The sequence below is a fragment of the Lissotriton helveticus genome, chromosome 11 (genome assembly GCF_964261635.1).
Source record: "Lissotriton helveticus chromosome 11, aLisHel1.1, whole genome shotgun sequence".
Lineage (NCBI taxonomy): Eukaryota > Metazoa > Chordata > Amphibia > Caudata > Salamandridae > Lissotriton > Lissotriton helveticus.
Window position 1 is genome coordinate 1,096,936,309 of NC_136072.1, and position 12,706 is coordinate 1,096,949,014.

Consider the following 12,706-nt stretch of genomic DNA (forward strand, 5'->3'; position numbering starts at 1 on the left):
AACCAGCCACATGCAAGGCGGTCACTCCAAGAGGAGAGAAAAAATATAAGCATTCCTCTAAGGATCCTATGTACATCAAGGATTCAGTGCCAACAGACTCAATAATAGCTTCTACGGCTCGAAAGATAGCTAATGTACCAACAAACATTGTCCCTCCACCTGACAAAGAGAGCAAAAGGATGGATCTCATGCGAAGAAAGGTGGCGAGAAGTGCAGCAATTCAGTGGCGCATAGCTAACTCTAATGCATTGATCAGCAGGCATGCATATAAACATTGGGAGGAAGTTGGAGAGCTGTTAAAACACCTGCCAGAGCAATTCCAAAAGAGGGCAACCCACTTAGTGGAAGAGGGGAAGAACATGGCAAACACATGTCTAAAATCAGCCCTAGACGCTGCTTAAACAGCTAGCAGATAAATGGCAATCGATATCACCGAAAGGAGGCAAGCATGGATGCAAATTTATGGTTTCAAGCCGGAGGTGCAAAACAACATTCTAAACTTACCTTTCAATGAAAAGCAGCTGTTTGGTTTAGTTTTCATCCACCACACTTCCAATTAAAGAAAGACAATGAAACAGCAAGGTCTATGGGTGCACTGCAGTTCAGAGGCATGCGTAGAGGCACACCCTCATGGAGACCAATAGGCAGAGGTAACCACCAACGTACAACCTTGCAGCAAGCCTTTCAACAGACTTACCAAGGAGTAAGCCAGGGACAACAGCAGAATTGGCAATACTAACAGGGTAGGCAATCCTTTCGAGGGCGCCCTCGGGGAAGAGTCCAGCCACAACGAGGGGGACCACCAAGAGACTGCACTCAAAAGCTTGTGAACACTCCAAAGACATCACGGAGTGTGCTGCACAAAGGAAAAACACTGCAAACCAAAAAACAGAAAATCAAACAGTTCCTGCAACATATTACACCAGTAGGAGGCAGGTTAACATACTTCCTCAAAGAGTGGGTAAAGATAACTTCAGACAAATGGATACTAAACATAATACAGTATGGTTACTGCATAGAACTGGCAAAGAAACCTCCCAACAAAAGAACAAGCAAAAAGATACATTCCAAACAATGAATTATCTCATTTACCACAAGAGGTACACGAACGTCTGAACAAACATGCAATAGAGCAGGTACAACACAAGGAAAGGAACAAGGACATTTAACCACGTACTTCCTTATCCCAAAGGTGGACAGAACTTTACAACCAATACTAGACCTAAGGTTCCTTAACAAATTCATAAAGACTCAAAGATTCAAGACGGCAACACTGCAAGAGGTAATACCTCAGCTGCAAACAGGAGACTGCATGGCAGCCATAGACTTAAAGGATGCATAGTTGCACATTCCCATGAACAAAAAACACTAGAGTCTATTAAGATTTGTGGGTCAACAAGACACACTACCAGTTCAAGGTGCTAGCTTTCAGACTAAAATCTGCCCCAAGAGTCTTCACAAAATGCCTAGCTGCAGTAGCCGCACACCTAAGAAGACAAGAAATTCATGTTTACCCATATCTAGATGACTGGTTAGTAAGAGCAATCTATGCAAACAGCATATACAACAAGTAATAGAAACACTAGTTCAACTAAGTTTCTCAATACACTGGGACAAATAATCAACAGAACCAGAACAACAAGAAGTGTTCTTAGGAGCACGAATCAACATAGTATTAGGAAAGATGTTCCCAAGCGAGAAGAGAACATTAGCACTGCTGAAGGAGACACACCTATACCACAAGGGGCAAGCTCTGACAACGAGGACAGTGGGGAAAATGCTAGGAATGATGGCTTCAATGCATTCCTTTTGTGCCCAACATTTGCCTACACATGCAACCGATCTAGTGGTTGTCACGCAGCAGTGGCGGCTGGTGACCTTTGAAAGGGGTGTGGCGTACAAGTTGTGGCTGAGTGCACTATGGTGAGGGAACGTAGCAAGCGAACCTGACTTGCCCTGCTCATGGCTGAAGTTATAACAAAATGTGCATCTGACATAACCATGCTAAGATAACTTTGCTCATTTTCCCCACAAGCTGCTTAATGCTGGATAAACTAGAGTCAAAACAAAGAGCTATCTGCACCGAGGTGATAAAGCAAGATGTGAAGGGATAAGAAGCATCTGTGTGCGTTGACAGTAGGGATTAAATTATGTATGTTTGATGGACCTGTCGTGAGAGGAGGGGGCTGCAAGCTTTGCGAGAAGGGAGAGGAGGTGTGTACATTTATTTGTGTGCTTTGTGTGAAACGAGTTTGTGGCGCCCTGCAGGGCTGTGTGTGTTGGGAAACAAGGGAGGGGCAACAGGGACAATGAGTGATGATTGGAGTTTGCGTGAGTTTGAATGGCGGAAAGCTTGCGCTACTGTGTGAAGTGTAGGTGTGGTAGCGTTGTTACTGAGGAGGAAGTACATCGTGCATGCACATTAGGGACCTGAACTTTTCCTTAGCAATTCGGAGAAAAAAATACAGTGACGCCGCACTTCTATGCGTTCCAAAAGACAAGTGATGCAAAGGGTTGCAAACACGGCATGCTGACTGGCTGTGACTCGGCGAGAATCATACAAATTCCGGACAGCCCCACGTTACTGCACAGCCCCGGTTAGGAACATGGAAATTAGAATATGCAATGAGCCACGGGTACCCCAGAGATGCTATCTCAAGACGGGGCCCGAGCATAAACTGTCTCTGACATCCCACCTTCCTCCTGCCTGCTGTCACCGGAGGAGTGAGCGGGACGGAGACATTCCTTTCTGCTGCGGAAGGCCTTTCTTCATTGTTGTGTCTTTTTTGTGTTTCAGGGATGCCAATTTACTGGCATACCTGTCATGGTTTCACAGCAAAGACCAGAGCAGCCATTCCGGTGTGTATGGAGATGGGGGAAGCGGCTCTAATCCAATCACTATGGCTATGCCTGGAAAATAATAGAAAGTGCTTCCACGGTCTAATGAAGGGAGTTTAAGGAAAACTACAGGCAGAGGAGCAGAGAGGCTGAAATGAAACGGGCATCAGCAGTTGGTGGTAGTAGGCAGTCGCATCCAGTATGACGGGCGAGTGGGGGTTTGGAAATGGGGTAGTCGCGGGCGGGATGGGTGGAGGCGGAAGGGGTTAGTAAGTTTAATTAAAAAAATTATTATAAAAAAAGTACTGTCCTGCTTTTGGAACAGTCCCAAGACTCCAGCCGTCCTGCTTTTGAATTCCTACTGCCCTCATCATCAGGAAGGCAGCCTCCCTCCCCTCCACCAATCACAACGCTGCAATGGCAGCGTTGTGATTGGTGAGGCCCACCTGGGTCATTTTCTCTGTATGCTGCTGCATGCAGCAGCATACATAGAGAAAAGGGAGAGTGGGCGGTCCTGCTCGAGGGCAGGGGGGAGTGGCTTGCCCACTGTTGTGCATACTGACTGTTTTGTCGGCCTGGGGCTGACCAAACAGTCCATATGCACAACAGTGGGCAAGCCACTCCCCCCTGCCCTTGAGCAGGACCGCCCACCCCCAACCTAGCACTTCTGCTTTCTTGCAGTGCGAGAAGGCAGAAACATAAAATGGTAGTTATTACCATTTATGTTTCTGCCTTCTCGCACTGCAAGAAAGCACTGGGGCGACGCCCCCACACCCCAATGGGGGAGCCACCACTGTCACGCAGACAGTTCATCAAGAGAAGGCATGGTGGAAGAAAACAAACATAGCACAGGGCAGACTTTTCACAACTCCAACTCCCACAGTGACCATAACAGATGAGTCCCTAATGGGATGGGGAGCACACATGAACAACCTCAAAGTGAGGGGCTTGTGGACACAGCAGAATGCAGTGAAACACATCAATATCTTTTAGTTAAAAACAGTATTCTTAGCCTTAAAAGCCTTTCAGAAAGAGCTGTACAGGAAAAGGGTGTCGATACAAACAGACAACACAACCACAATGTTTTACATAAACAAACAAGGAGGAACTCAGTCGGTAGCACTCTCAGCTCTAGCTCAAGAGATTTGGAAATGGGCCATTCCAGGGGGAATAGACCTAATAGCAATACACCTACCAGGGAAGGACAGATAGACTGAGCAGACAAACAACATTATCCCACGAGTGGGAACTGAATCATGCAGAACTCCAAAAGATTTTCAGGAAATGTGGGACACCACAAATAGACCTATTAACAACACCCCACGATGCAAAATGCCAGAACTTTGCATCCAGGCGACCTTGCAGTCAGTCCCTAGGTAATGCGCTATGGATAGACTGGTCAGAGATATTTGCTTACGCATTCCCTCCATACCATTACTGAATAAGGTGATCAGCAAATGCAAGATCAGCCAAATAACAATGATTCTCATCACACCAAAGTGGGCCGAACAAACTTGGTTCTCAGAAATAATGGAGATGTTAAAAGAGACAATGTACAAACTGCCAAGAAAGAAAGATTTGCTAACAATGCAAAGCGGAAAAGTACTTCACCTAGAATCAGAGAGCTTAGGCCTAGCGGCATGGCTCCTGAGGACTTAAAATGTGCACATCTCAAACTACCAGAAAACACAATGGCTGATCTAAGAGAACCTAGGAAACCAACTACAAGGAAATGCTATTCAGCGAAGTGGAAGAGATATCAACAATGGTGTCTTAAAAAACGTCTTTCAAAGAAGATTGCAAAGGAAAGAACAGTGCTAAAGTACTTGACACATTTACTGGAAAGTAAATTATGCTATACATCATTGAAAGTGCACTTAGCAGCAATTGTAGCGTATACCAGAGGAGAAACAGGGAAAAGTGTCTTCACTTCTCATGTGGCAAAAGATTCCTAGAAGGAGCAAAAAGAACTGCACCTTCAAAAATGGTGCCAGCACCCACATGGAACCTGAACATAGTTCTAGCACAAATGATGAAAGCACCATTCGAACCACTGCACAAAGCAACGCCACAAATGCTCACACTAAAGACTACTTTTTTAGTGGCAATAACATCTTTATGTAGAGTTAGTGAACTCCAGGCACTAACATTACAGGAACCTTACTTCCAAATACATAGTAACAGGATTGTCATGAGAACAGATCCTCAATTCATACCAAAAGTGGAATCAAGATTCCACATAAATCAGAGTATACAAATTCTACGTTTTTTTAAAAAAAACAAGGACAAAAGCAGAGAAAGCTTTGCATACACTTGACGCGAGAAGGGCGGTCATGTACTACATTGAAAGAACCAAGGAATACAGGAAAACAAAGCAGTTCTTTGTATCCTTTGTAAACAGTTTTCTGGGAAGACCAGTAACCAAAAACACCATTGCAAGATGGATAGCGCAAGCCATACAGTTATGCCACAGGCAATCAGGACATGCCTTACAAGGTGCCCCTCGGGCACACTCAACAGGAAAGAAAGGACCAACTATTGCCTTTCTAGCTAATACTCCAATTCAAGACATCTGCATGGCTGCAACATGGTCTTCAGTGCACACATTCAGAAAACATTACTGTGTGGACATTCAAATGAATAAAGAAGCACAAGTAGGACAAAGGGTCTTACAACATCTATTCACAAACCAAAGCTCATCTTCCACCCAGCCACTACAAGACTAGCAAACCGCTATAAAGTCTATGCAAAGCATGTGAATCCAGAAATGATTCCAGCTGCAAAACTAATAGTTTCTTAACTGTCGGCGTAGTTTTGCAGCTTGAAGAATTTTCTGGATTCACTAGCGAACCCAGCCTCCTCTGCCAGAAAGGATGAGAATAGGAGCAGAAGAAAAAACAAAAAAGAATCCGAAGATGGCGACCAAAGGTGGGAGCTTCCGGAGGAAGCCCGTCGACGTCACAGGAGGACACCAAATGGTGGTATGTCGACGCCCACCATCAACAAAAAAAAAAGGAAAGAAATACTACAATTCCAGACCCAACCACTAGATGACGGAATAATGCACAGCATGTGAATCCAGAAATTTCTTCAAGCTGCAAAACTACACCGACGGGTAAGAAACTATTTGTTTTGTTGCCATGATCCGGGGTATTTGCCTATGCTTTTCCTCCAGTTCCATTGCCCCCCAGTATTTGCCAAAAAGCCAAACAAGGGCACTGTTGTCTAATTCTAATTACTTTGCGTAGACTAGATGATTCTGGTACACGGACCTGTGGGATCTGTTGATAAACCTATCCATGTCATGTTGTGGCCCCTTATCTCCTGATGAAGGATCACAATGAAATGCTACATTACAACCCAGCCAACGTAACTGCCTGGCCACTTCAGACATGGAGTTTGCATCAATAAATGTTCATTTGGAGTGTCTACGGGTCTTGTGAGCAGCAAGGGTTGATCTTTCAATAAAGCCTACATTTTGAAGTGAAAGAGATTCGGTATCTAGTCAAAAACACATAATCTAAATCCACTGTAAATGCACCCTCAAGAAGTCTACCTTACTTGTTTGTTAGCTGAGCCGAGGCTTTTATATTCTTCATTAACAGTCCATCGTGCTGCAAAATCCCGATTTTTACGATCTCTTAATAAACAGTCTCTTTTTTCATCAAGCATAATTATAAAAGAGTTAATGAAGGCATTATTCTTACTTCCTCCTATGGACCAAACAGCCTTCTGTAAGGAATTAATCACTGCTCTAATTGGGAACAACTCTTGCTGACAATAATGTCTGCCTGGCAAGTTTGAGAGATTGAAGTTTTTCAGTTAAAAAAACTTTCATTAAGTTCTCAGAGGAAAATGTCTCTTTATCCATCAACGTGGGATTTATATCAAAAGCTCCCTTCATCATTCCAAGCCACTGAAAAAATTCAGTTACCAACTTACAAGCTCAACCTTTAAGTCCAGTGGGAATAGCATTCCATAGATTGGATGTTAAAATATATTTTCATATTTTTCATAGACGGGAGGAGTCCGTTCCACAAAGTGGACCAACTTTTTCTGTAATTGAGCAACAATAACAAAGGTACCTTTGCCTCAAAGCACAGCCTCTCAAGCTGGATTTCATCTCCTCGTTCTTTCTACCATGCTAAAGGTGGCAGCACACTCCATCACAAAATTGAAGCTCACCCAGTAAGAGACATGGCAGATCCTGCAGCACTTTCTGATGGTGTGCACCTTATGGACACAAGTAAAGCAGCAATGTGGACATCACACACACCTTTACAAAGCACTACTACTTGGACATCCATTTCAGATTGAAGACTGGGTTCGGGCAGGTGGTGCTACGCTGTCTCTTTACTTAAGGTGGGCCTCTTCTCACCATCTACTTCATGATTATAAACTTCTTTGGTAGCTGTAATTCATGTGCATGAATTTATGAAAGGTATGGTGTTGGAGAAGATAAGTTACTTACATGTTACTACTGTTCTCCAGCAATGGTATCTTTCACACATTCCCACGTAGGCCTTCCTCCTCATATATGAGGCTCCTATTACAATTAACGCCATTTAAAAATCGGAGTAGAGCCACTGGGAGGGAATGGAGCTCAGTCTGTCCACCTAATTGACCCAAGTTTGAGTTAATAAATGAGGTGGATTGATTACATGAAATGTCTAGCTTTTTCAGTGTTGTATGAGTGTATGTGTACAGTGCTATGTAATAACCTTACTTATTGAGGGTTCTTAGCCTGAACTTAGGGAGTAATTCAAGCATGTGAATCTATGAGAAATACTAGCGCTGGACATTTACAGGTAAGTAACTTTTGTTTTTAGTCATAATTATAGTGAATGGTGCTATGAAACAACTACGTTGTTGCCTTCTTCATAATCAGCTATTGTCTTCCATGCTCTAGGAGTTTGAAATTGAGTTGGAAGGGTCTCAAACCTTGCGAGTCCTCTGCTACGAAAAATGCTACAACAAAACGAAGATTACCAAAGAGGATGGTGAAACAACAGACCGGATAATGGGCAAGGGCCAAATCCAGGTGATACATTTGTTTGAGAGACACAACTTCCTATAGGATCTGTGTACTAGCAGTACAGCGATTGGGTATTATATAAAGTGCCTTGTGTGTGGGATACTGACAAGCTGGGAGTGGTTGAAGCTGTGAACATAGAGTTCTATTGATGATAATATATGTGCCTTGGAATCGTAGATCTGCATTGTGCTTGTAATGTGTCCAACTTTAAAGGAAGTCTTCCTCTTCATCACCTTCACTCTCTTTCAGCAGTGTACTGGTTAATTGTTATGAGTTCTCGGATTAAATCCGTATTCCATTATTTCAATTGCCTCTATTCACTTTGTTTGAAACAAATATGCAAATTGTTAATGGTATGGAACATGCTGCCCACTTAACAACTGGTGTAAAACATTGAAAATGTACCAGTAAATCTCTTTAATCCCTTTGCTCGCTTACAGAGCTGGAATCAAATCCACTTTAAAGAAATGGCAATTTCTAGGTAAACAAACTGTTTTATTAATTGATAATTAATTAAAAACCACTAGGCAGTCCTTTCTCAAGGTCTCAGGTGAGTAATCCTAAGCATGCACCCTAGACACAGATAGAAAACGATATCAGTCTCTCTTATGGGCAGAGTAAATACTATTTTAGGTTTTTGCTGTTGCCATTCCCACCGCTACCAGCATTATAGGTGCACATGGCCTTTTTATTGTAGTATTGATAATGTCGCGTTTTTGACAATTGGACGTTCAGGCCCTCCTGTAAGACCATTAGAAGTGCAGGCCATTTGAATGAATCATAGGACATGACCAACTTTCAGTCCATCACATTTGAAGGTTATTAGAACATTGGAACGTTGGGAACTTCGTTTAAGGCCATGTAGAGGCTGAGGGCTAATTATGGCTGGTATGAGCCTTTCTGCTCCAACATTCCAATTATTTTCTCTGTTCCATTTTTCATTTGGAAAATCCAATCTGCAATGGGCTAAATGTTCTAATAGCTTTATAACCATTCTGACTCTGGCTGTAGCGGCTGTTAAAGACTCCCCACTCCTTATAGGCCCTTCCTGGAGGCACAGGCTAATACATCTAGTTCAGGGCCTTTAACATCCGATCTAGCCCTCTGCAGCAGGCTATAAGGCTATATTAATACATTTGTTACAATGAATTAATTAATTGCCACCTATCAATCAGTCTCTTCTCAATATTTCCAGATCAGTGGAAAAGGAAGCTCATTGATTGAATCAGTCCGGGTGAGAGCCCTTTGAAGACCTTGAAACGTGATGTGAGATCATGGGACAGGCAAGCTCTTTGATCTAATTTTTGCATGTGGAGATCCTTTGCCTAAATGATTGGAACGGGATCCCCTTGCTTAGATTATTGGAAATGTGTGCCTTTAGATTGGAAATGGAGGCAGGATTTGATTAGATCGCTGTAGTGGAAACCTGCTATGTTTGGAAATAGAGGATCGCTTGATTGGATCATTGCATGGTTCAACCTTTCGATTAGATCACTGCACATAGAATTCTTTTGGTTGACTTCTTAGAAGAGGAGTAGCTGAGATTTCATCATTGGACAGGGAAGCCCTTTGAATGTGCCCCAGGAAGTGAAAACCCTTCATTTAAATAGTTTACAGCGAGAGCACGTATTTTGGATAATTGAGAGTGACGCCTTATTGAATGGGAATGGAGAACCATTAATTGGGTATTTTAAAGTGGATCACTGGATGTCCTTAGATTGGATTATTGGACCAGGAAGCCCTTTGCTTGGATCATTGAAAGTGTTGTTGTTTTGATAAGATCATTGGAGCCCATTGACTGAGGCATTGAAAGTGAAGACTTAGTACTTGTATCATTGGAGGTTAAAGCCCTTTGATTGAGAGGGAGATCCTTTGGATGGAACTTTGGAAGTAAAGACCATTCATTTGGATTATTGTAAATGTATGACTTTTAGGTAGCTCATTGGGAGTGCAGCCTATATTAGTGGAAGTTGTGATGCTTTCTGAGGGACCAGTAGAAATTGAAACGCTTTGTGTGAGAGTGCTTGATGCAGAAATACCTGGAGACGCGCTTGATCATGGGGTGGTGTAAGAAAGTGGCTCTGTATATACTGTTCCAAAGTAAGGTACAGTGTGCACAGAGTCCACAGTCCCCAGAGGTTTGGCAGAGGCTAAAGTTAGATATAACCTTACTCTCTAAGGTGGTAGCTTGGTCGAGCAGTACGGCAGTATCAGAGGACAGTGTAAAGCATTTGTTGTACACATTTAGTCAGCAAATGGTCTCACACACTCAAGAACTGAACTCTAGGCCAATTGTTTTGTATATACAAATATATTGTTGTTTTATTTTAGAACCACAAGTAGGTATAAAAATACTTTCTCCGAATGAGATGTTGCATTCGAATACTTTCATTGAGCAATAGAATTTTAAATGCAATAGATACAGTTTTTGCAATATGCAACATAAACTTAACACAATAATAACATTGAGCTCAATGGGAATTTCAAGTAAATGCAATATCAATTACTTTGCATAGGTTTTTCTTACTCAGGGCTGGATCCTGGATTCAACCCTGCTGCATCTCCTGTAAACAGTTGAAAGAAATCGTTTTTGTTACACAGGTGATTTTTAAGGAATATTTGTTTTTGTTGATGGGAAGATTTTTGGTGAATATTTCAAAGTTCCAAAAATCGACGTTTAGAAGAATTTCTGGTAAAAACGAGGCATTGTTTTCCCATGGGCGAAAATCAGGTTATCGGAAAATCACAGTTGTAATGACTTTTTAGGGTCAGTGCTGGGCACAAAGATCCAGCACTGGGATCTCTCCTGGTAATAGGTGAGTAATTTCGTTTTCGTTGATCGGAGGATTTTTAGTGAATATTTCAAAGTTTCAAAACTCGACACTTAGAAGAATTTCCAAGTGTAAACCAGCCAATGTTACCCTATGGAGAAAATGTGAGTTATTGGTTTTCAGGTAAGTACTCGACTGGCAGAGGTAAGGTTCTGGGGTCAGACTCAGGGGTCTGCCCGGGTCAGGTAGGTACAGTTGTTACACCCTCAGCGGCACAGGGGCAGCCGGGTGCAGAGTGAGTAGGCCCAATGTTATGCCTATGGCAAGTGGGGAAGTAGAATAGGACAGATGCTGCACTTCCAGTGGCACTCGGGCGGCTGGGTGCAGGGTGCATTTGGGCCGTCGGGCGCCCAATGTATTTCAGTGGGAAAGCTGCCAGACGAAGAAAGGCTGCAAGCTCTTGGACGGAGATTCTTCAGGTGCAACCATCACTTCGAGAGGTTAGTTGGGAAGCTGTGGGTTAGGTAGACACCGGGGAGTTGGGCACAGGGCGCCTTGGGGCTGCAGGGGTGTCTTTTGGTGTCGGGAAATCTTACCCCCAGCTGGTCGCGGTTGGAGGGGTCCCTGGTTGTGAGGCTGCAGGCGTAGTCAGGAGCATCAAGGAGGGTCCTTGGGTGCTGGATTCTTGGTCACAGTCGCCGGAAGGACGTTCTTGTGGTCTTTGTTCACTCAGGCACGGACCGGGTTCGGCGGGTGCAGTGTGTGCTGGATTGGCAGTTCCTGGCTGGCACCAGGGGTTGTAGATCTTTGAGCAGAACCACTGCTTGTGGGAGTCCCAGTCTTTGGATGAGCAAGGCAGTCAGGTCCTCCGGTGTCTTCGAGGTTGCTGACCACAGGAGATGCCGGGGTTTAGCAGGAGCAGGGTCGACAGTCCTGTAGGGCTGGGGCCAAGTCAGTTGATGTCGTCCTCTTGTGAGCAGCTGCACGGCAGGTCTTCTTTCTTCTTGTTCTTCTTTGGAGTTTTGGAATCGGGATCTGAGGAAAGAAGGTTAAGGGTGCCCCTAAATACTAAATTTAGGGGCCTTACAGGTAGGGAAAGGTCCGGGACCAATGGGTCCTTTCCCTGGGGTGAGTACACCCCCTATCCTGCCACTCTCCAGTGGGAGGGGGGCAGGAGCCTGTCTCTGATTGGGTAGGGCTCCCCATCCTCAAGATGGCGAGAGCCCTGAGTTGTGCTTCACGTCGCCTCCCCACCTGAGGGGTGGAGTTGGCAGAGGCTGGCACACCCCCTTTCCTCACTTGGGTTTTCCCGCCTGTCTTCCCGCCAGAGTGGGGGTCAGAACCGGTGGGGGCCAGTTGCTGAGTACAGCAAGTGGCCTGGAGAAGCTCACAAAGGTGGCATGCCTTTGAAGCTTCCCCTGCCCATCCTGGGGGAGGAGGCCTAGCACCTTACCCCAGGATGTGCATTGTTGCAGGCACACGAGAGTGGATGGCTCTCTACCCAGGGGTCCAGCAACATGTCTGCTGGGTGGCAGCCTAGGCAGCCTCTCAGTCAGGACATGGGTTGTGGGTTAGTTTCAGAGGGGTCCTCTAAGTTGCCCTCTGTCGTGCATTTTACATTAAATCCCACACTGGCATCAGTGTGGGTGTAATGTGCTGAAAAGTTTGATACCAAACTTCTCAGTCTTCAGTGTAGCCATCATGGTGATGTGGAGTTTGTGATGACGACCTCCCAGCACCATATACTCTTAATGGCAGCACTGCACTTACAGTACCCAGGAATGGACCTGGGTACTGTAGGGGTACAGGGCTTGTGCACTTGTACCCACACCACTGGCATAGGGTACCCAGCTAGTTGGGTGACCGAGGTATGCCAGAGCAGTGTGTTGTGGGCATGGCACACAGGGATGTGTGCCATGTCGACTCTTTGTCTTGTTCTGCACCAAGGCACTCAGTCTGCCAAGGCAGTGTGTGTGTGTCAGGGCGCAGGGCCGCTAAGGGTGGCACAATAAGTGCTGCAGCACTTAGGGGGCTTCTCTGGTCACAGGGCCCTGGGTACCTA

General features: G+C 44.6%; 1 protein-coding gene across 1 annotated transcript in view; it reads left to right on the plus strand.

Annotated features, from left to right (window-relative positions):
* Nucleotides 1-12,706, plus strand: part of BCR (BCR activator of RhoGEF and GTPase) — a 447,751-nt gene that overhangs the window by 375,498 nt on the left and 59,547 nt on the right. The window contains exon 16 of the mRNA XM_078667758.1: nucleotides 7,748-7,879. Within this exon, the coding sequence (XP_078523884.1) occupies nucleotides 7,748-7,879 (132 nt within the window). The remainder of the gene's footprint in view (nucleotides 1-7,747; nucleotides 7,880-12,706) is intronic.